Below are 27,612 nucleotides of genomic sequence, written 5' to 3' on the forward strand. Positions count from 1 at the left end.
TAGAAGAATGTATTTTGGCTTCTGCATGGATTCAAGACTTCTTAGTTGAAAGAACTAAGAGAAATAAGAAGAAAATAATAGCTGAGGGTTTTAACTCATCCACAGAAGTAACCTTGAGATCCCTGTTATTTTGAATTATTACTGCTTTTACAGCTGAACTCGAATCTGCTTTTACCCTCTCTCCCTCGAAAGGAGCAGCCTTGACTTCCACGAAGTCCTCGCAGTTCCCCACAGCTGAGCTCCAGCCCTTCCTTAGGCCTGAAGTGAGTCCTTTGGGTTGCCCTTCGTTGCCAGTCCTCTTCCCAGCTCAGTCTGGAGCCGATCAGCTCTTGGACACGCGCACATACCCCCCGTGGCGGTAAGCGTATCGCAAAGGCTGCCCGGGCGGGTGAGGTGTAAGCACGGGAGTGGTGTGTGGGGAGACCCAGGGGTCGGTCGGCTTTGTGCTCCCCTCACACCCGCCCTCTCGCAGGAGCTGAGAAACGGCTCCCGGGTTCCTCTGCAGTGACCAGCGTCTCCGTGAGCTGCTGGTTCCCTGCCCGACCGCACCAGGATGGCGCTGGGAGGCGCCGCCGAGCTTGAGGAGGGCTGGAAGCTTCTCCCAGAGCTGAGGGCAGCTTGTGTCAACACCGCCCACCGCCCCCCTGCACGGGCTGCTCACACAAAGTTTTCATCACTGCTCTTGGGCACAAACCACGTATCAGTACCGACATTTGCAACAGCCTCTTGTCCAGAGGCCATCTTGGCTCTTGCTCAGCGCGTTCAGCTCCCCGCAGCTCTGCCCAGCAAAGCCGAGCAGGCAGCACAGGCCACAGCAGCACCAAAAGCGGGGAGGGCACAGCCCCTCCTCCTGGGGGAAGGTGCTGGTGGGACAGCCAGAGCCCACACCGGGAAAATGTGCTGGATTTGAGCTACTTCTGGCTCTTGGCGGCCCGGTTCTATCTTTCATTTATTTACAAAATCCCAGAACCATCCGGGTTGGAAAAGCCCTTGGAGCTCCTCCAGCCCCACCATGACCCTCCCCCTGACCATTCCCAACTCCCCCAGATCCCTCAGCGCTGGCTCAGCCCGACTCTTCAACCCCCCCAGGGATCCCGGGGACTCCCCCCTGCCCTGGGCAGCCCATTCCAACGCCCAACAGCCCCTTCTGCACAGAAATCCTTCCTCAGAGCCAGCCTGACCCTGCCCTGGGCAGCTTGAGGCCATTCCCTCGGGGCCTGGCGCTGGGGCCTTGGCTCCAGAGACTCATCCCCCCTCTCTGCCCCCTCCTGGCAGGGAGTTGCAGAGGGCCAGGAGGTCTCCCCTCAGCCTCCTCTGCTCCAGACTGAACCCCCCCAGTTCCCCCAGCCGCTCCCCAGCAGACCTGTACTACAGACATTTGATGTGGTTGCTGAGTATTTTGGTCATTCCCCTCCATGCAATAATGACTTCACAGCTTTTCCTGTACGTTCACAGTTAGAAAAACTACATCACGTCTCTTGCCAGCCCCGCAGGCATGATTGTACTGATGTTCATCAGTGACCGTGTTCAAGTTTTGGTCCCATTTCTTACAAATTCCCCTTTTTTGGGCCCAGTAATGCATCCAACACAACATCACGCAGGTGCCCCAGAGGCTGGGCAGGATTTGGCCCCCAACATTTCAGCCCCGTCTCTGTGCTCACTTACCTTGTCCTCTCGGCGTTGCGTGGCACACCGGCCTCACGGGTGAATCGACGCCACGTCCTGACACCGAGGGGGACGTGTCCCACTGCCAGTAAATCTTTACAAAGACATCTGCAGTTTCTATAATGGTGCAGAGCAAGAAAGACTTCAAGTGTAGACAGCAGGCTCCAAACCTCACCTTTCTGAACTGGGAAAGTCATCACAACCGTGATGAAAGATGATTTGGTCACAGCCAATCGGCCTCAAACGTGGTGAAATGGAGCTGGCTGTGGCGCTGTCGCAGAATGAGCTGCCTCGGTTTTTAGTTCCCAACAGCTCCCCCTCCCCAAACCGGCTACAGACCTTCCCCCAACAGCAGACGTGTTGGAAGGCCCAGCTGGTTGTTCTAGCTGCCACTTTGAACACCTGGCCCCGGGGAGGTGCTTCTGCCTGGCAGGAGCTGCGGTGGAGCCCGAGGTGAAGGCTCTGCGCTTGCGGGGAGCTGCCCTGCCGCTCACCCACTGAAGGGCCAGGGCTTGGGCAACAGGCCCAAGAGCTGCCCTAGCGATGGATCCTGTGCATTTTGTAACTGATAACCCCCGTGCTGGGTCATAACAAACCCCCTCTGCTGATGGAAAAAGGGCTGAGCTGTTGAAGTACTGAAGCCTGAACAACAGGCCCCGAGCCGAAGCTGCTGCCTTGGTCTGTAGTCATTAGCAAAGTGTGCGTGCTCGCTAACGGGACATGCAGCTTAGACAGAATATAATCAGTGGAAATGCTGAGAGAACGTACCCAGTTTTCCTTGTTCAGCCTTGTTCAAGGCTGAGAACCCAAGTGTTGGGCCTTGTTAGAAACTCCCTTGGTTCTCCCCCCGAGCCCTGGCCAGGCTCTGGGTGGAATCCAGCAGGAGAGTACGACCAGGTATTTCCGCTCCCAGGGAAGGTGCCAGCTCTTCTGCCTTGCTGATGTTTGGTCCCTGAGGCCGGACCCGCTGACAGGGACTCTGGAGGCCTCAGCCAGGGGTGGAGGCACCGCGCAGGGTTTCCCCCTCGCCGGGAACGGCTCTGCAAACCCTCGCTGCACCCGGGGCTGCCCGGCGCCGGCGGGGCTGGGGGGGGACACGGGTGCCAGTGCTGAGGGATCTTTCTTCGTCCCTCTCCTCTCTCTCTGGTAGTGATGGTTTGATGCATTACCCTCTATTGCCCTGTTTGCTTGCTTTAAGTGCATTATTCTGCCTTTTCTTACTGCATGTTTTCTGTATTACTCTGCCACATTATTTAGTCACCCCCAGTAAAATCCACCTGCTCTCTTCCCTCTCATGTCCGAGTTCCACGGGTATCCTTAATCAGCAAAACAGCAGCTAACTCAGTTTTTTGCCCTTGGGAAAATGAGGTTGAAGCAGCGCACTGGGAACCCTCCGGCTGCGCAGAGCAGCTGGGAGGTGCTGTGAGGAGCACGTCTCTCCCCGCAAAGGGCAGGCAGCCCTGCCAGCCCTCACCCCCCACACTCAGCAGGGTTACTGCCTCCAAAATGCTTTGATGAAGCTCATTTGTGACCTGCTCCGTGGCAGCCGAAGAGCACACTGAGCTGCAGCTGTGAAGTGTGCTGAGAAAGACATTAATTCCCCTAGAACTGTTAAAAAACTTTTTTTTTTTTTTAGTGTATGAAAAGATTTACAATATGGAAATTCCTGAGTGAGAAAAAGTTGAAATTACGAAAAGAGGACATAACCGGTACTGTAAAACCAAGATACAGCTTAGGAAAGCCATGAAAATTGCTTCTATAACTACTGCTTGAAAGCACACTCCAACGTACCGAAAAACCCCAAAGAGTTCACGGTGGGCATCAACGCGAAATGCACAGACAATTAAGTTCATCGGTACAAGTTCCTTTTTTTTTTTTTCTTTTACAGCCAAAGAAATCGCTTACTGCTGAACACCAAGAACGCACTGCCTGGGGCTCCTCAGCCAAGAACACGGGAGGTCCTGCTGCATCAAAGCCTGGTTTTTAGTTCAGAGAATAACTGCCAACATGAAAACCCCCAGCCTTTAGCACTACCAGCTTAGGAAAAAGTAAAAAAATAAGATTGAAGAATTGGTAAAATATTTCAGCATTTGGGGATCTTGGGCTGTTTCTCAAGGGGTAAGGTCAAGTTCTGCTCTAGCTGTCATCCTCTCCTTGGGGAAGACGATTTAAACTGGACTTTGACAATTCCTCCTCTTCCACCATCCCTACCCAGCATGACTTAAATCATTCTTTTCAGTCTGCTTTCTCTATTCTTCTACACGCTGTCATATTCTGCTGGCTTCACACTCTACAGTGACACTGGTAAAGCAAAAAAAGTAGCCAAAGACCCATGATCTCACGCTGCCTCATGGTGGGCGACCGTCCTCGCGTTCAGAAACTGTAACGGGCAATAGGAATTTACTCCTCCTGACAATACAGAAACATGTTACTCATGAGTTACCACTCCCATGTTAAAAACGTTTATTCAGCTGCAAATGTTGCATCTTTCCAACAAATGCAAAACAGCTTTTTGGTGGTAAATAGCAGGTATTTATTTGAAATGAAAAAAATACTTCAGTACCTGAACTATTGCATTTAATCATGTATTGTTGTAATTGTGTTACTCTACCTTTTTGCATTGGAGACAAATATACAATGAACATTCAGATATCACAGATTGCACACTAGATAGTAAATCGTCAGGCCTTTTACGCAACCACCAAAAAACAGATATTGGATTCTGCAATATAGTACAAAATTCCACACTCCAGTCTTAGCCAGTTATCTTCAATTTACTCCTGATGCTGTACAAATAAATGGCCATTTAACTAGGGCTTACAAGTTAATAACAGGACAAAAAAAATATACATTGCACTGACACAAAAAGTCAGCTGTGTTAATAGTCATGCAACAAGTAACCAAACTTGCTGAAATTAAAAATACTTTCTAAAAACAGTTTTAACTGCATAAGTATTTTATACACAGTTCATTTACTGAAACGAAAGGAGTCTTTAAATGATACAAAGCAAATATAAGTTTCTACCAATTTTATACATAAGAAAGTGCAAAATAACTTACCTAAAGTGTTTTGCTATCGAACTGATGAATGTCGGCTGGAGGCAGCCAACCCCCTCTCCTAAGCATGACGTTACAGTTGCACACTACATACGAATGTTAAGAATACATGAGTAAGTATACTACAAAGAACAAGGCAGGAGAAGACATGTGAGGTACTTGCAGAGAATACAGTCTACCAATGTTAGTGTACATGAGTATAGTTTTGCTCAACAGATTTTTACATGGAAAACAAAGCAAGTATTTGTGTTAGAAGCTTGAAAGAAATGGGAAAAAAAAAACCCAAACAACCAACCCACTCCCAAGTGAACAAAACAGTTGCCCACAGCACCAGCTGCCAGAGGAAATACGAGCAGGTGTGTTTTTTCCCCTCCACCTCCTACAAGCAAGAACATGAGTTCTGGAACAGCGCAACCGAAGAATTAAGTCAGAGGGCTGTGGTGATTTGTTTATCGTAAACCGGGACTAAGCTCTACACTACGGAATCTGTACAGAACAATGACCTTGATTTTTTTTTTTTTAGTACACCGCCCGACGTCAAACGGTGACGTTTGGCAGCACACCAAAAGCAGCATTAAGAGAACAGCCCCTGTACGACGTGCTTACGTAGCTGAGTGCAGCCCCCGCCCTCGTGACACCTTCGTGCCCCCGCGTTAGCACTAGATGCCAAGCGCTCGCGTCAGCGTTTAGATTACATCGGTGTTACTGTCACAAACCTGACTTGGGTTCAGGGTTTCATTACGTGGCTGTACAAGTTCCCATCCCTAGAAAAGAAGATTTCCTTCAATTTGGTTTCGGTTTAAGATCTGGAGGCGAGGGGAAGAAAACTCTGTGGACTCAAAGGCATTTAAAAGTTGTCAAAAGAGCCTTTTCTTCCAGCTGAAAGAGTTAAGGCCACGAGCCTGTCTGCTGAACTATGCTGGTTTCGCATCGTTTTGGGAAGGGTGAAGGCAACGTTAGAGAGAACAGCTGACCACAGAAATTCCCGTGCTCTGCACGTGCTTACTGAGGACCTCTTCTTGCTGCTGGGACGAAGCTGCCAGGCAGCCGTGTGGCGTGGCTACTGGCCATCGCCCTCTGGATCCAAAGGGATCGGTTTGGGTCAGCTAATCTCCACAAACCTGCATTTACTCAACAGTGTGCAAGGGCTCTAGAGACGCCTTCCTGTTCATTTGGGGACCCAGTATACATACCGAAACAGGAATAGATCTCATTTTACAGACCAGCACATACATAATAAACAAACATGTATTAAAATACATACTCAACCTTCAGTGCATAAACATGGGATACCAGGGTAAATAGCAAGTGGTCAGGATTAACAAGTTATTCACCACTAGAAGCTCAAATCAAGAGAAGACGGGCGTGCCCCCGCAGCGCCGTGCCCGGCACCCTCCGAAAGGAGCTCCGGCCACCACAGAGGGTCTGGCACTTCCCGTGGGGTGATTCCAAGACCAGTGCTGGATTTAACCACTGGCTCTTCCAGGGCTAGAGCCTGCCCAAGCCATTCCGAGTGAGATTATCCTTCGAGTGAAGACACTCACAGAAGTACTGGCAGAGCAAAAGCAGGGGCACCTGTCTTCTGTTGGTTTGGGTCGTATCCTTACTGCTATGCAAAAGAATCCATTGTGAATATACCTAGATCTAGATCAGTTTGTCACCCATTTACAAAATATATACACATATGTTAAAAAACAAAACCAAACCGAACACCTCCCAGCTCCCCCCCACCCCCCACCCAACCAAAAACCCACTGGCAAGACCTCATTCAGAAATTAAGTCCATGGGCCTACCCGATGCACGTGTTCCAATCCCAGTGGATATCAGTGTCTCTACTTCATCCCACATGTAGTGCAAAATAAATGACAGAGTAGTAAAAAAATACTGCAATTAAATTCATATTGGAACTTAAAAACCATAATGGAAATCTACTGCCGTCCTCAAGTTGAGGCCATGTGCCGAAACACCAAGATAGCTTCCAAGCATTTCTGACATGACTAATATCACCCTGTTTTAGAGTAATGCCTATTGTTCCAAAAAGTTTTTTTGCAAACAAGCTACAGGACAAGAGCGGTTAAATTTTATGCACAAGGAATTCATTCTGTACCTATAAAGCAAGCCAATTGCTATTGACTAAAGAAGGTAAAAGCTGGTTCTTGCACTGCATGAATCAGCTGCTAATGAACATTAGGTAATTAACAAAACTGCAGCTCTGACATATGTATAAAAGAGGCCTTATTAAATATGAACAACACTGAGGTGGTCAAGAGTTTGGTATAAAATGCAACACAAGTGTACAATTTAGTTCCTGGTTATCTTACAGCTAGAATAAAATACTCCAAGTCCTATTCTCAAAAATGTTTTCTTTTGAAAAAATCCATGTAATTCTATGAATAGCCTTACTTAAATTAAGATACTGTGGGCAACTGAAAGAACAAACATGCACAGACTTGATTTTTTAACAGAAATACGCATAATGCCTTCGAGTTTTTGATTTTTTTTTTTTAAACATTCGTATTTAAATTGATAGATGAGATAAAGATGCCACACAAAGTATAGTGGTTAATCTGAAGTCCCATGTAACAAGCAGTTAAGTTCATATTTAGATAAAAAGGCCATTATACCTATTTACAATATACACAGTTGCTTGCGAAGAAGGCAGATTTACAACTATGTTCTAAAAAGCCTTCCCCACCCCCTCCCCCCGATAAAGATGACTAGCTCTACAAAAACAAGACAAGAATGGGTGTTTAGGTAAGTGAGGATTTTCTCGATAGCCTTGTCAACACGGGTCTAAGGGGCTGACAGATCCATTGGATTTGTGGTTATTAATCACGTCCTCCTGGGCCTCGCTCTTCACTTCATTATACTCTTAGCCTCATTTACCTTCTGTCAACACCAATCAATTCAATGATCCCTTTTCACTTTTGAGTGCTTCAAACTCAGAATAAACTTAAGTGTAAACAGACAAGATTCTAATCCCTTCTGATCACTGCACCATAGTCTCACTAGTTCTCGGAGCGACGGCGGGGCTGGATGGGGTCTCCCTTGCCCAGGCCCCGTCAGTTTCTGGGCCCCTCCTCTGAACCCCGCTCGTGCTGCAGGTTGTAGAAGCAGTTCTGGCAGACTCGGACTGGGGAGGAAATCTTCAGACGCTTGATTTCGGACTGAAACCTGCTGCACCTGTAGAGGAAAACAAACACTGCTGTGAACACGGGGGCCTCTCCCAACCCGGCCATTTTCCGTCTGGGGGTGGACATTCTCATCGTGACTTCAAATACCAGAAAACTGTCCAAACTTATCTTGAGAAAAAAAAATGCAACACGGCGGCAGAAGTAGAATTTAACTCGGGTGATCGCCGCAGGATCAGTGCAACGACACTGAGTGAGAGGTGGCTTAAAAACAGCTGTTGTCACCAGTTTAGACTCAAAGTATAACTACAGAGATGAGACTAGAGATGCTGTCTGTGACCCAGTGGACCAGAGGAGAGACTCCGACCTCAGCTCCCGGGTGAGGGGAGCTCACACCCCCCCCCCCATGTCACGCACTGTCCTGCCTGAGGCAGGACCCTTACAGTCCTGCACACAGTTCACATTTTGAGCAGGTTGCTTGTAGACTGACAAGATCAACTAGTTGCTGCAAAAGAAGTTATGGGTGGTGGATTTTTTTCTGTTTGTTTTCTTTGCTAAGCTCGTTTGTCTAGAGTTTTTCTCAGGTGGGTGACAGGAAGGTTTTCAAAGCTGCAAGCAGATTTCATTCTCTCCCAGGGCCTGTCTTGCTAACTGGATTTACAAAGGGGCTAAAAAGACAGATGCCTTTTCTAATTCCCCCCTGAAATTTTGGCGAGTTTTGATGTTTTTTCTTCATCAGTTCCGTTTAAGTAAGGGAAACCTCAGCCTTTCAGCAGAGTTCCGTGCTATGCAACAGCTTTGCCCAGCCTAAAATTCCGTATGGAAAAGAGCCCGAGGGAGACTGTTGGCTGGCTTACTTCTGGCAGAAGAGCTGTCCACAGTTCCTGCAGTGGTGACGCCTCTCCGTGAGCGAAAAACGGACTGCGCAGCCCGAGCAGCTGTCTCCCCCCTCGTCCTTCACCCAGTGATCAGCTGCAGAGCGGCCAGGCTGATCGCTTACGGACCAGCTGAACACTCTGCCTCGACCATCCCCGATGAGAATTCTGCTGTGATCCCTGCGGGAAAAGAGCAGAAGCATTCTTGCAATGACTCCGGCACGGTGACACGCGGACGCCGATGATGGATTTTACATGTCAGAGTACGTAAAACGTTCAACCACCAGCCGGGTCTGACTGACAAGCAGAGCTGTAACAACACTCTATGTAACGTAACACAGCTGAATAAGTCTACTCATTTTAGTAGTTTTGTAAGTCAGTCCTTTAACAAGGCTGCCCTAAGCAGAAGCAGCACAGAACAGCATTACGCGAAGAACAACAGCTGTTTTGTGCCACCTCCCGCTGACAACACCCAAAAAAATGTTTTAAGCAATCGCCTGGAGCTACTCACTTAGAGATGCCCAGAGCAGTGATTTCTGCTGGATGTGCGTTGTCTTTGCGATCAAATGCTGTGTGCATAGTTAGTTTGCTTCTAAACACCAACTGACGCTCCCATCTGTATCCTGGAAAGGAGAGAGAAGTAGGAGGGGGAAAAAGCAAATTTTCTTGTTTTTGTTCCTTCCTCCCCCAACTTACCTGTACGTGTGACTTTGCAGAAACAAAAAAAAAATCTCCCCCCAGAAATAACTCTCTATGACTTAGGGAAAACTCATTTTTCAACTGCTTCCCAATGCACGTAAGAAAGGAGAAGATACAGAACAATGCACAGAGCCCCGGAGCTGCAGAGAATGGTTACATGACACAGAGACACCCTGTACCAAAGCATGATGACTGCCATAACTTAATTTTTTTATGTTTTTAAATGATTTTATTTTTGAGGTCAAGACTCAGATTTCCAAATGTCATTAATTTCCTTCATAAAAGCTCAAATGATGCTGTGTTTGGTGTGACTGAAGTAATTTTGGTGACACACAGTGTTTCGGCTGTTACTCAGCAGTACCTGCAGAGTGTCAAGGTTCTTTCTTTTTCCCCACTTTGCCCTCCACCCCCTGTCAGGAATCTGGAGGTGTGCAATAAAGCTGGGAGGGGACAGAAGCTGGAGACCTGACTCCAACTGACGGAAAGGATACTCCACACCATCTAAGATCGTGCTCAGCAACAGAACCGAGAGGAGAGGTTCTGGGGAAGGCGGCCATTTGCTCAGGGACTGGCTGGTCATCGTTCTGCCTGCGGGAGGTGGCGAGTGATTGCCTTTGCATCACTTGTTTTGTCTCCCTCTCTCCTTCACTGATTATGACTATCCTTATCTCAACTCGTGAGCTCCCTTGCTTTTTTGCTTTCTGTTCTCTCCACCATCCCACTGCAGGGGGTTGTGGTGGTGGTGGCAAGGGAGCAGCTTAGCTGCTGGCCAGGGTAAACCCATCACAGCTTCTCAGGAAAAGCTTGAACAACATGCAGCCCTTCGCAGGCCAATTTTTCTCTTCGCTGGCCATTTCTGAATTTATCAGCCAACCCTGCTCTTAGACTGCCCTATGGGTCACAGCACGTTTATCTGACAGAGGAAGCGTGCCCGATTTCTTTTACCTGGTTTAAGCTTGCTGTAGTGCCGTGCTTCAGCGTAGCTGGGGTGCGGGTGGTTAACCTGAGCGTGGGGATGCATTTTTGCTTGTCCCTCTGAATAATTCACAAAGATAAAGCCATCTTTCTCATCCAAGCTGAGCTGGTCTGACCAACGCCTGGAGTCGTCCGAGCCGCTGTCTGCTGACCACGCTGCTGCTGCTCGGTTTGACGAGGACCTCGGCCTGTGGCTGGTGCTGCTCGGTTGACTCTGGCTCTCCTGCAGCTTTGTGTCTTGGCCTATACACGGCTCGTCCGCCTCGGAGTCACTGCTGTCCTCTTCGTGGGCTTCCTGCCCTGGATTCACCCAACGGGAGAGAAGATGTTGCTAGCAGGGCTGTTTTAAGCTCACTTTTCCCCCTAATCTGCTGCTGCGCTACCTACAGCTCAACACGTACCACCACAGCACAACCAGAGGGAAACTGCATGCAGGCCTTTCAAAGCTCCTGCCAGGAATCCCACTACTCATCTTTTTTGCACTGGTCTGTCAGAAAACTGCACTCCTTAGCTAAAGCTATTTCCTATGATAGTCTGAGGTAGGCTACAATAGACACAATGAGTAAAATTTTCAAAAACATGCTCAAGTTAACAAAAACAAATCAGCGAAATTTGAGTAAGCAGTCAGCTATGCTGAAACTCCACTTAACTGAGAAACACAATGCAGATTTGTCAATAACAAGTTTTTGTTAACAAAAAAAAAGCAACTGCTGAAGATACTGATATTCGTAGTGCCATTTAAAAAGAAAGCTGTGTTTAAAAAATAATTACTGAGTATTGTGCAATCCAGATCCAAATCCAGCTCATATCTTCAATACGAAGAAAGCAATAGGAAGATGAGATGGCCAAAAGAAATGCCCATCAAACACAGGCCAAAACTGTCCGACAAGGGAGAACGATATGGCCAGCACTGCTTGTCTAAACAGCATACTGATCCATCAAGTAGATGCTGTTATGCTATAAATCCATTTGGAAAAAAAAATAATCAAATCTAGCTTTTGGACAATGGTAGCATCCGTTGAGTTCACTGACAGCAGAAAGAACTGCCCAGAGAAAAGTTCAAACTTCACAGAAAAAAGCTAAGACAGGCATGACTTTTTCTTCTTACTCCCAGCAGTTTGGAACTACCATAAGCAAGGTAGTGAGCAAAGATGTTTTATTTATTATGCCCACCGGATGTCTATTGTCTTTTGAGACAAAACTTCAGTCCTCCACTCTGCACTGCATAACCACAGGGCTTTGCCTACACATAAGGAAGATGAGATAAAAGGCAAATACAAAGCACTTTTATCTGATCTTCGCTATACGCAGGCATATACATATAGGCAAAGACATACCTATTTGTGCTTCCTGACAATCCTCTTGCATTTCCAGCACCTCCACAGGCTCTGGAGCTGGTGTTTCTGGTACTTGCAAAAACTCCATCCGCCAGAACTGGAGGGACAGGGGATAAGCACAGGGCATGTACTGAACTCTCAGCTTTCTTCTGAGCTACTTCTAGAGTTAAGATGGCTCGTTAGAACGGTGTGTCCGTGCTGGTAGCAGGAGAGGCAGGTCACATCTCCATACTAACCCTGGCTTTGGGGGCTAGACACTGTAAGAGGACACCTGTGTTCGTGTCTGAATCACAGGCAAACGCGTCTCGTGCTGTTATTTAACATCTCAGCTGTTTGACTAAGGTGTTAACTAACAGCACAAGAAACTGTTACTAAAGTACTAGCAGCTAATAAACTGTAACAAAACCCACTCACATAGCAATCTGACCAGCAGGCTCTGGTTAAGGCAGACCCCAGGACTGCACACAGCAACGTACTGGAAGTCAGGTCAGAGCTGCCATGAAGTTCCTCTTTCCTTTCTACACAGCAAAATGAGTTGCCTCGAGGTGTGTAGAACAAAAACGGTCAAGAAAAACTACAGTCTCCAGGCATGAAAGCTGGTGACCAAAATAAAGCAGGAAGGGAAATGGGTGCTGCTGACTATGGCTAGTTACCACATGGCAACGGGTGCATCCAAGAGGAGAAAGAAAACAGAGAGCGCGCTCAGGAATGACAGCTCACTGAAGGGGTTTTCCATGATCACTGTCCCTCTAACAGGCAGACAGGACAGAGTGCACGGCCCTGTGCACGAACAGCACCAAAAGCAGGCTGCACCGTCTGCCCGGGCTAGATCCCCTCCTTCCTGCAGGGCTCCCCGTGCCGGGGGAGCACCCCAGCACAGCACCTGGACAGACACGACTTCTCTAAATTTATTTTTCCAAGCAGCGATTCCTGGTACTTACCCGGACAACTCCGTCCGAATGCCCCGTTACTATGACGTTCTGGGTATCCCACTCGTTCATCTCGGACACAAAACAACACATTATTTGCTGGCTTCGGCCGGTGAACGTGTTTACACTTGCGGTGGGGTTGCCATTAATGCTCCATACGTAGATGTAAGTGCCAGCACACGATACAATATCCCCCTGCAAAGACAAACACGGCCGGATTTCAATACAAGTCTCAGGTTTTCTTCACCAAAAACAGAAGCCAGGTTCATTTATAAGCCAAGTTCAGACATCAAGGCTGGCAATTTTCAGGGTGTTCTATTCAAGCTGAGTTTGGCCACCTAAAGAAATCTTTAGGACGATACCCATTTTTTTTTTAAATAGTGCATAGAAAACCAGGCTGAGTAGCAACCTATTTGTTGTATTTACAGCATGAGTAGACCCATTCCTCCACCTTTCACAGTGTAACAATCCAACAGCCTACTTTCAGTACTTTCCCTGAGAAGTTTTCAAAGACTCTGCTCACACTGACTCCGTGCTTTTTCACAAACACGTACCACTTCAAATTTCATTTGCTCCCTCATTGGGAAAAGAGCAAGAGATGGTCCAAGCTAGTGCAGAGGGGAAACAGGAGCTGCAGTCTGAAACACTGGCATCACTACAATCACCGGACCACTTACCAGCAGCTAATAAACTGTGCCTCTTGCTCCCCCCTCCCTCAATCACAGCCATGTTTTGCCTCCATTTCAACCCCTATATCTGCTCCAGTTGCAACATGGTCCATCCAGCCCTGATGGACTGGCTATGTGAAGTTTTAACTCAGGCAAATTCTCTGACATGCATGGATAAATGATGGAGTTGGATAAATGGCAGTCTGGAACTTATAGGATATGTCTGTTTCTGTTACAATCATCACCGTGGCTTCATCCATGGTATTTTGTTCTTCCTTCACATCAAGTGTAAGAGAGTAGAAGACAACTGAGATCACATGCCAAAATCTTTTCTTCGCTCCTGTGGCAGGTTTGACAAGCCGCTTTGAAGGCCACACTAGCCATACAGCTGCCAACACTGTTAATAAGCCCTTCCGAGATCAAGATGCTGTGATGGAATAAACCCACGTGCATCTCCGGACAAAAGATGCAAATTATTCCCTAAAGCAGCTAATTAGTTTTCAGCTGAGTGATACAAGTTTTGCCAAACTAACAGGAGAGCCCAGTTTGTTTTTCTTCAGTTTTAACAATTTCTGACTCTTGCTACTGTTCCCAGTGCAGGTTGGTGAATGGTATTTGCTCCTTACCGTTAATTCATTTATACAGAGTGCTGAAACTGGAGCCCTGTGGCCTCGAAGCTGTGTTAGAAAAGAGAGTTTATTCAAGTCCCAGATGATGCAGGTGCGATCCCGTGATCCACTCACAATTATGTGATAAGCCAGAGATGCTGTTAAGCATGTGACAGTGTCAGTATGACCCAGTAACGCCTGCAAAACAAAAGTCAGGAGGAACAGGCTGCCATCAGGAGGAAGCACAAAAATCACCACATTAAACCCACTTATCTGAAAAGATTCAGATAATGTAAACGTGAATACGTTTACATATCAGAAGATGCAACTGGCCTACAGGTGTTCAGTTGGCAACTATTTTCATAATCGAACATGATAGAAGCAATATTTGTTTCCATTTAAAAAGAACTCTCACAAAACCAAGTTTCAAGGGTCTAACATTATACAGCCTTCTATTGAAATAAAACCCCCAAAATAATAAATACATTTATTTATAAATAAATAAATTTCACCCCTAGTGAAATTACATTTTGAAAACAGAAATTCTTCGTAAACACAAAATGGCTCCTGCCTAAACTTCTGTTCATGTTTGAGAAGAGATAAAAAAAAGAAAGAGTTGCAACCAAAAAGGGAAAGTCAATTGGAAGGAGCAAAAAATTACAAGCGTCTACTTGTATTAGACACTGCTTTGAAATGTTAGGCTTTACCTAACCATTGTAACAGGAGACTGGAATAGAGTCAGATTACTGCAGCTTACTCAACTCAAAACATTGGCTAAAGTACAGTAAAGTTTAATGCACCGATGCAGTGTTTTATCTTGCACTGTTCCTAAGTAAAACACTTTGGAAACACAGCTTTGGACAGTTGTTGGAGGCTGTGCAAGGGAAACGATGAAATAATTCTCTGAATTTCTTCTCTTCAGTTTGAGTGGAATCTCTCCTCCAGAAAAAGTTCTGCTATTGAGATGCTAACAGGAACAGTAACGCTTAACAACCTCGCTCCCTGTAACAATGATACAGAACTTTTAGAATATTTTGAGGTAGTTGGGGGGGGGGGGTTGTTTTGGTTGTAGGTGGATTTTGTGTTTGTTTTTTTTTCTTTAGTAAACACACAAGACTTACTCTGCACTCAGCTGCAACTGACTTTAAAGCAGAGGTGCTTGTTTGTTAAAATTAAAAGTTGATGCTTTGAATTAACAAAGCAAGAACAACTTAAGGTGATCCTGAACAAGTATACTCTGCTCCACAAACACACCTGCCAGAAGAGCAAAGTTTTGCATGGAAGTGTAACTTAAATATGTAGTTTTTAAAGAAAAAAGTAATAAAAAAAATTAGAAAAGGAACCTTTAAGCCAGTCTCCTTCCCTGCCCTCCCTGACAAGACTTTTCAGAGGGGGGTATTTTACACACAACACTGATTTCACAAAGCACACCTCTATCATTTTGTTAACATTGCTACCAAATTCCCCATCTCTCCAAAAAGCTCCTGGTGATTAACTATCCTTAAAGCCGATGCAATTTTGAAGATGCATTTTGCCCACTTTCAGTGCAGGTCAGTACCTCGACTATTCAGTTCTCCAAAGGCTGGCCGGACTCGTGCTTTCAAACCTTACTCTGTGAGCAACACCCCTTTCAGAATTCCTTTGCTTCTGTAACACAGTTTATGTAAAAGGCAGACTTACTGTATTTTACCTGTTTTAGAGTGAGTGCTTTAGCTTTTTCTTTGGAGATGCCCATTTCCCACACGCACACCGCTGTGCTGGTTCCTCCAGTGATAACTAGTTTGGGGTTGGGGCAAATGGCACACAGTATCTGACCCCATTCTGACAAACATTCATAAACGATTACTGCCTAAAAATACAGAAAACAAAGAATTACTTGCAAGAATTAGTGTTTGGTAGGGTAAAAATAAAAAACTGAGTGCCACCCCCCATGCTGGACCATCAGGTAACTAAGATACCCCTTACGCAGCTTCTCCTCAAACAGAAGCAATTCCAGCCTCTGCCATAAGATGCCTCCCGTGAGGACACGAGAGATGAGCTTTGGCTGCACAGATTTAATTCATTCATGTGTTGCATCCCGGGTAAAAAATTATTCTTGATCGGTTTATGTCATTCTGCTAGTGTTCTGGTGAAGAGCACCAGATAGGGAGCAATAAAACACATGCAGTACAAGATGATTTCATTCACGTGTGAAATGTATTTCCGTTGTTAAGATTTTTTCCACTACTGAGTACTAAGTGCTTTTGGTCTATTCATCACTGAAGCAAATGTCAGATTACAAACCTTGTCCGACTCGTAGGTACCCAGTCTACAGCTGAGGTCTGCGTAGCCCCAAGCAAAAGTTTTATTCCACGTAGGTGGGATGAGAACCTTATTCTGTTCTACTGCCAGAATGCCTTTATCAGTACACACGATCTGTCCCACAGGCTCCTTGAGCTCTAGACAAGAAGATGGGGTTATATTTTATTGCTGGCACAGACAAACACTATCTCATCCCCTTAAATACCTGATGCTCTGCAAAACAGAGGATCCAGTACAGGATCTCTGTATTTATTTGCTAGGTTATACAAATACCCCTTTGTGTAACGATGGCAACTTTTGCTACGTTCCTAACAAGTGCAGGGCTACCCATCAGCAGGAGCGGCGGGAATCTGATCCCCGAGGATCACAAATTGCTCCTCTCCCACCTGCGATGCTGCACAAGGTGTTCTTCAGACAAGAGGTCCGTGGCCACTAAAAGCGACGGTACCATTTCGGGCACAAGTACAAGTCAGTTCTCGGTATCGATTCCAACTTCTCGGCCAAGCGTTCCCACAGGCCACATTCCTGACTACAGCCCACAGTGACCAACCTGTTCTTCCCCCAAGCTTTGCAAGTATATAACTAATGGTTGGACTGAATGATCTTCAAGGTCTTTTCCAACCTAGATGATTCTGTGATGTAGGTAAGTGCTTTCCAGTTTCCTGTTTCAGTGCAGCCCTGCTATGTCCTGGGTAACAGTACACCCCTCTCTCTTCACAGCAGGCACAGACTCGTTTAACCAACCAGGAAAGAAACCACTTTATAGAGCATTTACCTGCCTCACAGGAAAATTAACTTCTGTTCAGTCCCATGTCAGATATCAAGTCAAAAACTACCTTTTTTGTCTCAGTGCAGCTACCAACAGCTTTGCTTTTGCTTTGCTATGAAGAATGCATGAAGCAGTGCACCATGCATATCTACAATAAAACTTTAAAAAGGTGCTTCGGCCCAATTGTATTACTCCATTTAAAAACAGTTCTATTAAACTGGCACAGATTTGGTGCTTCCCAAGTACACTACAGTAGCTAAGAACATAATCTTACAGCATTAGGACACGTTAAATATGTCTTTCTCCCAAAAGTACAGGCATTAAGAACATCAGAACTAAGCAAAACGTGGGAAAGGACAATCTTCCTGAAACTCTGACCGTTCTGGCAAAGAAAGAGGAATAATTACTGTCATTTTACAGGTTACCTTTCACCGGAGCAAGAGATGGCCGCAGGTTGTCCAAATGATGGAAAAAAATCTTGTCACTTGTGGAACCAGGGGGCAGAGAGGTTCCCACCACCTCTCCATTCAGTCGGCTTCTAACACGCTTTGGTGGGTGTGGTTTTTTAAAGAGCTGAAATTCATCAAGAAATTATCATCAAAAAGCACAGGTTTACAAGAGCACAAGCTTAAAAAGATCTCCAGTACGTCCCACCAACCTTCTAAAAAACCGGCAGGTCAGCGAATGTTACTTAACTGTTCTCAACGTTCACTGATAACTTAGGGAAACCATCTCAGCAAGACTTCAATAAATAACACAAAAATCCAATAAGGATATAATGAGCAAAGTATTTTTAAAGCTACCACCACTAAGTAAAGCAAGCAAAAATCCCAAAGTTGACGCCTCACGCTGTATCAAATTCTAACCTCAAACAACAAACTCAAAGCTCAATTTTGGCTTTGAAACAAACTGTGTGCCACAAACAGCAGCTAAAGAGTCACGGCATGGGTGGGCACCTCACTGGGCCACGTATGACAATCACGCACAAGAAACACATCTGAGGACCCGATTAGCTTCTGCCCAGCTCTTCGTTAATGAGTGAATTTCCATTTCACCGCTTCACTGACCATTCCTGGTATCTCAGACAGCATCAAACAATCTGAGCGTCGCTTCTAATAAGCCACGATCACCAATGACACACTCTAAAGTTTATCATGTGATGAATTCACAATAAACATCTTAGATGGTAGATGTTATGTGTTATAATATTGTAAATGACAGACACAAACACTGAGTGATATTTCGTAAGATTTCAAGTACTCTTTCCCAGAGAGGCTATGGAAGAAGAACTGAAATTCCAAGGCTGAAAGTTGTTTTCCTCACAGCCCTTTGAGATGTGTTACCCATTTGCCTATCCAAAGCAGAGGGAAGATGCATAAACATCATAAACCTGAGGTAGCTGAGCTATAAGCACGCACAGGTGTTCCTACTGCTCGCACCTACACTCTGGGTACGCAGGGTAACAAGCAGCCTACGTACCACAGCTCTCCCTGAACTACAGCACGCCTCCTGTCTGCTGGGCTATGAGAAGATGAAGAGTGAAGACACATCAGCATTCACAAGGACAACTGATCCCAAAAACCACCAGTTCTGGCAAGAAAAAATAACCCCCTCCTTTCTCCTTTAAGTGACCATTCCTCTTTGTTATTCATTCTGCTCTGCCCCGCCAGGGCTGTGGCATCTCGGGACCCTCTGTCCTGAGAGCCCTCTTCCAAAGGCAGCGCCAGCTCTGGAATGTTCTGCAGCACAACTTTTAAAAATGGGAAACAGGGCTACCAGGGGTGTTGCTGTTGGAAGAGATGGGATAAAGAAGATGTAGTCCTCATGTTACATCTGCATGCAGCAAAGGAGTGAAGAAGTGCACAGCAGTCACGTCACTGAGACAGCCTGCCCTAGACCCCCTCTGGAAAGTCACAGAGGGTGACAGCAAAACTCTACAGTTACATAAAAATGCGCTCCAAGAGCACTCACCCCCAACAATGACTTAAGGAAGGAGTTTGGAGTTTCCTCCAGCTCACTGCAGCCTAGCAAAGCGTCATGCTGTTTCTGGTAGATCTCATCGTAGGTTTGTACCTAAAAGGGCATCTGCAGACTGAGGGAGACCTTTGGACTGAGCTGCAGTGCTCTTCCACTGCCCTGCTCTCAGTCCCAGTCTTATCTGTTCATCTGCCTTGAGCTGGGCCGTGTCTGATGGTCACCACGATCCAGTGACCTGTCATCACTCAACAGGAGAAAAGCTGACAGCCACTACCCATCTAGATTATTGAGAGCAAGCGAGGAAGGGAAAGGAGAAACACAGCCACAGAGGACAGGTGAGCAGTTTTTAGCCTTCCTTCCACACAGTGAGACAGGTAGCCATCAGTGGGTCCCCACAGGAAATATCCTGTGGCTGTCCCAAAACGTTACGCGCTGCTCTAGCCTAGAGTTCTCAACACGTGGGTTGGGCTCCCAGTGAACTGCTGAAGGGATCTGTGGTTTCCACCAGATCTAGGATTGGAAAAATTCACTGATGACGTTTAGAAGTTTCACTGGACAGCAAAGACATCCTAAAGAAATGCCTAATTATTAAAAAAAAGAGAAACACTCAACCCCCCAAAAACCCATAAACACCCACACAGTAAAACTTTAGATTTCATATTACATTTCATAATTTAATCTCTTAAAGAGAATACAAACTTTAAATCTGCACCAAAAACATGTCTATAGAGCTCCTTAACTAAGCTGTCCTACAAGAGTCTATCTTCTTAATTTAAATTTTGAGGTTTCTTTCCAGAGATTCTTCAAATAAAATATGTGACTGAGCTCTACAGAACTCCAAGAGACTGGTGTAAAAAAAATAAAGACAGCATAAGTTGTTATAGCAATTATTTTAATACAGGATAACTTAAGATACCTGAAGGCTAGGCAATACTTTGAAGTTGCACTTTCACTGCCCCCTTGTGACTTAGCAGCAGAACAAACTTTTTTTTTTGGATGCCATAATTCATTTAGCCTTCATTTTAAGGGTACAAAGGCTCAAAAAAAAACAAACCAAAAAAAACCCAACCAGTTCTAATCCCACAAGCAAAGCCCCAAGTTCATCTTTGTTGTGTTTATGATGGAAATGTAAAAGATTTCACATTGCTGGAAGAATATTTATGGAAAAACACTCCTAGGAAGTTCCACTCCTAAAACACTTTCCCATTCTCTATTAATGCATTTCAACTTGAGTGTCATCTGGCAAATAAGAATTCTACGAAGGGTATATATACCTGCTTTGGTATCTGTCCAAAGTTATTAATGAATCCTATAGTAGCTGTCTCTTTCAATGGATCGTTGATGTTATATATGTCCACTTGCCCCTCATAGAAGAGATGGTGAAAGACATTTACAGCTTCTACTGCAGCAGGGCCTTGCTGTTTATAGCCAAAGATCAAGTCAATCCACTCATGCAGATGTGCACTCACAAAGTCACATTCCAGAGCCTGAAATTCAAAAGGCGTGCATTAAAACTAGTCCTATCAGTCACTGGTTGAGTCTACCGCACCTGCCACAAAGAAAAACGCAGAATGTATTTTGACATATTCCCGTTACGTTCTGAGAAAGCTTTCCGTTGAAAAGTTTATTTTCAATGTACTCCTTAGGCAAAAATGAAGGGAAAGAAATGCCAGCTCTACAGACCTTTAGCCAACAGCCCAGGACTGACGGACTGTAGCTGAAACTGCGCAAACTGAGCTAGGATTTGTGGAAAGGCCCAAGGGACGTTTTCTACTGTCATGACTAAAACGCAAATTACCTCCCGATGAACTCTGATAAATTCACGAGGATCTCCTTTTGCCCACGGGGGGAGTATTACATCACCAAGTTTAGTGCCATTTTGTTTGCAACCTATTAAAAAAAAAAAAAAGGGAAAGTTTGGAGACAAGTGCTGCAACTGCACTGTAACAGCAATAGTGAAAAAAATTATTTTAAAAAATGTAATTCTAACACCTTTCCTTCATCAAGCAAGCCATTTCAGTCTTTTCTTTAAAACTATGTCATTTTTAAATGTCAGACAATAAAACACGAAAAATTGTGCTTCAGTTTTCATGTAAGATTGCTCGCAGGGGGAAGAATTCACATATTCCTTGCTAAGAGTTTAGAAGGTGATGATAGAGCTTCAGCACACTCTCTTCAAAACAAACATTACTGTTCTAGATAGAGGTGTTGATGAGATTACTCCTCAGTTTTCACAACTTCATAATTCAGAGTCTGAACTCAAAACCTTTATGTTTCGCCATCAAGTGCTCTTGGAACATGATTATTTTTGAATTTTTTGATAGTATTTGACTATTTTGTCTTTATTTTTCTACTTAAGCAAATTTCTGCTTTTCTCTCCCTGTCACGGGAAAGACCCATTTGCAGCACAAAGTTAATGAAAGCAGCCAGGAAAAGAGCCTTCTGCAACCGCTGCACAACCAGAAGCTTGTTATGTCAGTCCACGTTCCAGGAAAACTGGAATAAGTGTGCTAGCCCCGATTTAAGAGAGGACATAATTTCCTGTATTTGGCATCTGTTTAGCATGCATATAGCAAGGGCATGTCAGTGGAGTGTATTCAGAAGAAAATAAATCCCAGCTGGAGACAGCATAACAGTAAACTGTATTGAGAAGCCTTGGTACAAGAGTATTTCATCCCAGGATTAATTTTTTTCACAATACAAACATTCTGTATCAAAGAAGGGAATTACTGCTTTACCCACGAGCACAGCTACACCTCACAGGGGTACAGGCTAAATATTCATTTCCTACCAGTGAACAGCTAACTGGTTTTCCCCACAAGCGTCACACCCGAAGACACTGGTGATCCCCCCGGGCACGGTCTGGCCACGTGCATTGATCTGGGTCCCAGATAGCCCCCTTCCTTCGCAGAAGATTAAATGGTGGCATGTTGTAATTGCTAAAAATGTATTTGTTAGGACAAGTTATATTCTCGTTTTGTTGCCTGTTTCCAAAAGACGATCCCACGTTTCCTATTAGCTGAGAGGAACACCCAACAAATTTCCAGGTTTACAGGGAAAAACAAGTACTAAGTACACAAGTACTAAGGACATGGCTCCAGCAGAAACACTGCTTGCATCGGCAGACTCTGAATCTCACTCCCTTTTTATCTGGGGGGAAGGGGAGCAGGATTGCTTCGAATTCACACAACCAAAAGTATCACGCAGTGTCTGACAGCTGTTCCTAACAAAACCTTTTTCACTCTTGCGCCAAATGCTCGATGAAGACTTTCTAGGACTCTGATGGCCACAGTCCCAAATTATCAGATACAGAGCTAAGCGGACAAGACCTCCACATTTTTCCAGTAACGGCCATACCCTTCTGGGTGACATATACCTGGGAGAGGCTTTGCAGGGTGTTCTTTTGGCTTTGTTTATGTTTTTGTAAGGTTGTGCTTCCATTCTCTTACTGTACATTTTGAAAAAAGCATTTTAGGCCGTTAAAACCTACAACTTGATTAATCTTTATTATTGCTGTTAGATTCACAGCACATTGCTCAGAAAACAAGAGCTTAATGCCACTGTTAAGAGTAGCACACATACTAAGGAACATGTATCTCCTATGGGCAACAGGTGTGAAATTTGTCTCCTGTTGAATAATCACTCTCACAAAACCTAACTGCCACATTTCCTATTAAAGTATTCCTACAGGTTTTCTTGAAAGTCCTAAAAGTGAAGGCTGTCAAACGGATTTTGCAAAGCTTAAAAAAATATGCAAAAAAGATGCTGAACACCGTCACAGAGTAGCAAGTTATACAGAGAAAAATGCAAACCAGAGAAATGCCACGTAAAACATGATTACCTGTGCATTTTGAACTGGTAAAAAAACCCCCACACCCATAAAAATCGATTAAGCAACGCCACTTCAAACAAAAATCATTTTTGGGTAGTTCAGTGTTTTGTTCAGCAATTCTCAGCACAAACTTCATGTTAACTACTTAAAATGAACACTCAGTGCTTGAGAAAGTATTCTTGTCTGCCAAATCTGAAAAAATAAATCTGAGGCATCACAGAGGAAGCAACAGTTCCTGCTGCACTCTTCCTGATAAAACAATGAGTTCTGAACCATTCAGACTGTCGAATATAATTCTGAATAAACCTGTGGTGTCAGGAAATGCCAGATGTAGTCCTGGTTATGCTTTCATGTCAAAATGTGCAGGTCATGTACCACTGTCTTATGCAGTTAAACTGATCTTTTTCTGCCCCTGTTACAACGCTCTCCTCACGTCGGACTGTCTGGGCCCGGCTCTCAGAAGCCCCTTCTGCCTACCTAGGTCAAAATTGTTGGAATTGAGCAGGAACTCGGGGAGGTAGAAGAACTCTGGGATGAGCTCCTTCACGTCTGCCATGTTGTGCTTTGAGGCTGAGTACCAGGCCTCCCGGACGCTGTGAAACATTCGGTCAGCCAGGTCGAAGTGACCGCCCTGCGGGACAGAGCGAGAAGCACGTCAGCACGGCAGGCCCTCAGCACAGCAGATTTTGACAAGGCAGCAAATCAGAATATCCTCTGCCTAATACAGGCACCTCAGAGCGGAGCACGTTTCTTCTCTAACGCAACAGATCTAAACAACTGCACCGCTTTTTGGTACCCAGCAATAGCAAACATAAAGCACTGAGATACAGGTATGCAGAATTTTAAGGAAGGAGTCACCTAGTCCTATTTCAAATACTCTCTTCCAGAGAAACACAAATCTCTTTCTCTGATGGCTGCTGTCTAGGAAAATAGTTGATGCGTCATGTTACCAACGCCACTACCCATCAAGCTGGCAAACACTTCCAGACTCTGCAAACATTTGTTTATTTTAACACAGTACTAAAATAGCTCTCAGACATAGTGTTTTCAAATAACAATCTTTCAACACCTCCAGCACAGAACTAAACAACTGGCATATGATTCTTTCAACAACAGACAAATAAAGCATGACGAGCAAAGTATTTCTCACAATAAAACTTGCTTTGGTTTTTGTCTGCTGATATTTTGTTCTGCATACATTTAGGAAAATGTTCAAAATACAAGAAAGAAATGTGAATTCCATTACATCTTTTGCAAAGAAACATCAAAAACCTCCCAGGCAACAATAACTCTGCTAAAAATATTTCTTCTACCATAACTGACTTTTCACTTAGGTCTCAAATGTACAGCAGGATAGAAACACAAGGTGGGGTGATGCAATTTTTACCTGTAACCGTAAGAAAATCTGAGTAAAAGGTTCCATCCGGACCAGATAGGAAGCCACTATCATGGCCGATGAATAGTGGGTCCCATAGTGGTAAGCTGGGGTTTCCCCTGCAGAAGATCAAAAATCATAAATACAGAACAAATAAAGCAGTAAGGTGACAGAATCAGTACTAACTGAAAAAAAATAAAAAAAATCAGTGCTGCATTTTAACTACTCTGTGACCTTCGACACATTTATCACGATTTGTCATTTTCATTCTTGAGACTCTGAAAGCTTTATATTTTGTCATGGCCACCACTTGAGGTTTGGCTGCAGTCCAGCAGCTCTAATTCAGCTTCTGCAGAGCAATACTGAACGGTTAGTCATTTTTTATTTTAGCTAATTGAAATGTGGCGGTGCAGCTACGGTGATTTCTACTGAAGAAACAGTTTAGGTTTTTTTTACCTTTAGCCTCATTGGTTACTGTGGAAATTAAAGGCCTGGTCAGAAATACGTCTCAGAATTGTTGGCTACAGATTTTTTACAGCTTTTTTACTTACTTAATTTCCTGGCAAAAACTCTGCATAAATACACTTGGAACATACTGATTCACTTCTAGAAATGAACATCTTTGCCACCTGCTGTTGTTTGATACAGAACAGCACCACAGTAGTTAAACAGGGTTGTGTCTTCAATAAAAGCACATGAGAAGAAATGTATCATATAACAGCTGCCTTGCCAAACACACAAGTTTTATGTTCAATGTATAAGGAAGCTCTAAAATCGAGAATACATAACTGAATCCCATCTCGTTCTGTTTTAGGGGTTTTTCTAGCTAAGAAAATGCCTTTTCCTTAGCAAAAACCCGATGTATTAAGATAAGAAATTAAAAAGCTGGAGTACTGCTAATGCAGAAGTACTCCCATGCCTTTGTACAACTTGTTTTCTTGCAGCAGCACTCAAGCTGTTTTAGCAGAGTCAGCTGGTTGTGCGCTTCACATGCCTGCCCATCCCAGCCTTTAGACAATGTCAAACTGTTCTGAATGTGCAACTCTCTTGTCTCTATTTTGACATATAAACAAAAGCTGCCATTTGGATTTAAAACAAACAACGCAGCAAGAAAACCAACACCCCTTTGCTCTAATGTATTTGTTGGAGAGTCCCTAAAAGCCAGAATAGAGTTCTGCATATCCGCATCCAAACTCTTGATCCAGAATACAAAACTTTGTGACTTGCTCCCATCCTGTGACAGGCACCTGTCCCTCTGCTCTGCCTGCAGGATGTGTCATTACTTACCATTGGGGTCTTCCCAGTCTTTGTATCGTTTCTTGTACTGGGCTAACCTGTCTTCTGTTTGAGCACCCATGGGCTTGGCCAGGTTTCTGAATGTCTTGGGATTTGTAAGATCCAGTTCCTTTAAAAATAAAACAGATACCAATTTTATTAAAAAAAAAAAGTTCCAAAACACAAACAAACCCTTTAAACATGGCTGATTACCATATCGAATATCGCATACCCCCTAAGCCTGCCAGCTTTGGGCACCTCGACACGAGAGAGATCTGGAGGGGCTGGAGCGAGGGCAGAGGAGGGCGACGAGGCTGGGGAAGGGCTGGAGAATCAATCCTGTGAGGAGGCAGGGCAGGAGCTGGGAGTGTTCAGGGTGAGGAGGAGGCTGAGGGGAGCCCTCATCCCTCTCTGCAGCTCCTGCCAGGACATTGCAGAGAGGCTGGGGCTGGGCTCTGCTCCCAGGGGATCAGGGACAGGACAAGAGGGAACGGCTGGAAACTGCCCCAGGGGAGGGTCAGGCTGGGCAGGAGGAGAAAATGTTTCCCAGCAAGAGTGGTCCGAGAGTGGCACAGGCTGCCCAGGGAGGGGGCAGTCCCCATCCCTGGGGGGGTTTCAGGGCCGTTGGGATGAGCTGTGGGGGATGTGGGGTAGGGGAGAACTTGGTAGAGTCGGGCTGAGGGTTGGACTCGATGATCCCGAGGGGCTTTTCCAGCCTGAGTGATTCTGGGATTCTGTCACCTTTGTTTCCTGCACACACATCAGGTGCAATTTTGGATACGCTTAAAACAGTCCTCTAGTCTGGTCTAAGAGTGTGAGTGGGTTTTATTTTCAGTCACATCTGGGCTCCTGACAATTTTTGCCCTGTTGGCCTCATCCTGTTCCCCAGTTCCCCCTTAATTCTGTTCCTGAATGCTCGACATGCACCCTAATGATATTGTATGTTATGGTCTGGCTGGTGGCAATAGCTGTCCACAAAAGAAGCATTAATAGGATGTTTTATCTTTTTCAAAAGCAAATTCTTCACTGTGGGGCCAGATTTCACAATAGCCCCTACCAGTCTTCTGGACAAGCATGCCTTCTCTGTGGGTGTAACATCCCTCAGGACAGGCAGGAGAAAGCTAATGCCAAGACTTATAGGAACTTCTGCAACACGGAGAGGCAGCCGCCTTAGAACAAGCTACCTAACCTGCTCCTCACCTGTGCACAGTCCAACAACATCCATCAAATCCGCACAGGCAAGGACCTGCCTGCACGGCACAGCCAAGAATCTCTAACATCCAACCCACTGTGAAGTGGGAGAAACCTTACAAAATAGGTGGAATCCAACAACTGGAGATGAAACCTCAGTTTTACCAAAGCAGTACGAGCCAGGTGTAATATTTGCAAAACCTCCAACGTATAAAATATTACTGACAAGAGTGACGAGATATTTTATTTACCTCTGAATCATAGTCTGCGAGGATCCAGGGAAAGACAGGGTACTGCATGAGGTCATTGTAGGATCTGCCCGCCAGGGTGTTTAAGTGCATCAGGTACTGGAAGTTACTGATTTCTCCTCTCTTAAGGAAGACAGATAACAGTGCTGTAACGTGTCCACCTTACAACCACCAAACGTCTGAGCTGCCAGACAGCGTTCAGCTCCCCCCCAGCGTACGACACTTAACTTCAATATTACGATGCTCACTCTACTTTTACTACAGTCCTTCCCCCGCATCTTCAACGGTAGAACCATTTCCTATTTGATGATCACACAGTGAAACACTACACACTAAAACGCTGAGATACACTTTCTACAGCCGTATATTCCATCCCTTCAAGTAAGAGGATGCAACTTATGTGCACTGGTTTATTACGTATCACTACAAAACGTGAAATTTCATACAAAAAACCCAAAAAATTTTCATACTTACTTCCCATCTTTGGGTAACAGATTTTTCTCCCACTAAAGTGCTAAGCAATCCAGACCTAATGGGAAGAAGGAAGTGCATCTTCTGACTTAACAGTGAGATCTGAGTCACATTTTCACAAGACAATCCAAAGTTTTAAGATTAAAGCTTGTAAATTGTAACAATTAGAAAAACAGGGCTTTTTTCCTTTTTTGCTTTAACAGTGCCTTTTTTTATTTCTAAACACATA

General features: G+C 45.0%; 1 protein-coding gene across 5 annotated transcripts in view; it reads right to left on the minus strand.

Moving 5' to 3' along the window:
• Window positions 1-5,224: 5,224 nt before the first annotated feature.
• Window positions 5,225-27,612, minus strand: part of WDFY3 (WD repeat and FYVE domain containing 3) — a 180,353-nt gene continuing 157,965 nt past the window's right edge. For all 5 annotated transcript variants that reach the window (XM_074905929.1, XM_074905926.1, XM_074905927.1 and 2 more), the window contains 17 exons: window positions 27,387-27,441; window positions 26,916-27,035; window positions 25,486-25,603; window positions 24,211-24,317; window positions 23,301-23,454; window positions 20,790-20,881; window positions 20,266-20,478; window positions 17,440-17,587; window positions 16,228-16,382; window positions 15,635-15,793; window positions 13,963-14,142; window positions 12,681-12,863; window positions 11,740-11,836; window positions 10,373-10,702; window positions 9,240-9,351; window positions 8,711-8,908; window positions 5,225-7,905 (listed from right to left, as the gene is read on the minus strand). In XM_074905929.1, the coding sequence (XP_074762030.1) occupies window positions 7,785-7,905; window positions 8,711-8,908; window positions 9,240-9,351; window positions 10,373-10,702; window positions 11,740-11,836; window positions 12,681-12,863; window positions 13,963-14,142; window positions 15,635-15,793; window positions 16,228-16,382; window positions 17,440-17,587; window positions 20,266-20,478; window positions 20,790-20,881; window positions 23,301-23,454; window positions 24,211-24,317; window positions 25,486-25,603; window positions 26,916-27,035; window positions 27,387-27,441 (2,542 nt within the window). In that variant the 3' untranslated portion in view covers window positions 5,225-7,784. The remainder of the gene's footprint in view (window positions 7,906-8,710; window positions 8,909-9,239; window positions 9,352-10,372; window positions 10,703-11,739; window positions 11,837-12,680; window positions 12,864-13,962; window positions 14,143-15,634; window positions 15,794-16,227; window positions 16,383-17,439; window positions 17,588-20,265; window positions 20,479-20,789; window positions 20,882-23,300; window positions 23,455-24,210; window positions 24,318-25,485; window positions 25,604-26,915; window positions 27,036-27,386; window positions 27,442-27,612) is intronic.

Source organism: Athene noctua, chromosome 4 (genome assembly GCF_965140245.1).
Source record: "Athene noctua chromosome 4, bAthNoc1.hap1.1, whole genome shotgun sequence".
In the NCBI taxonomy this organism is placed as follows: Eukaryota; Metazoa; Chordata; class Aves; order Strigiformes; family Strigidae; genus Athene; species Athene noctua.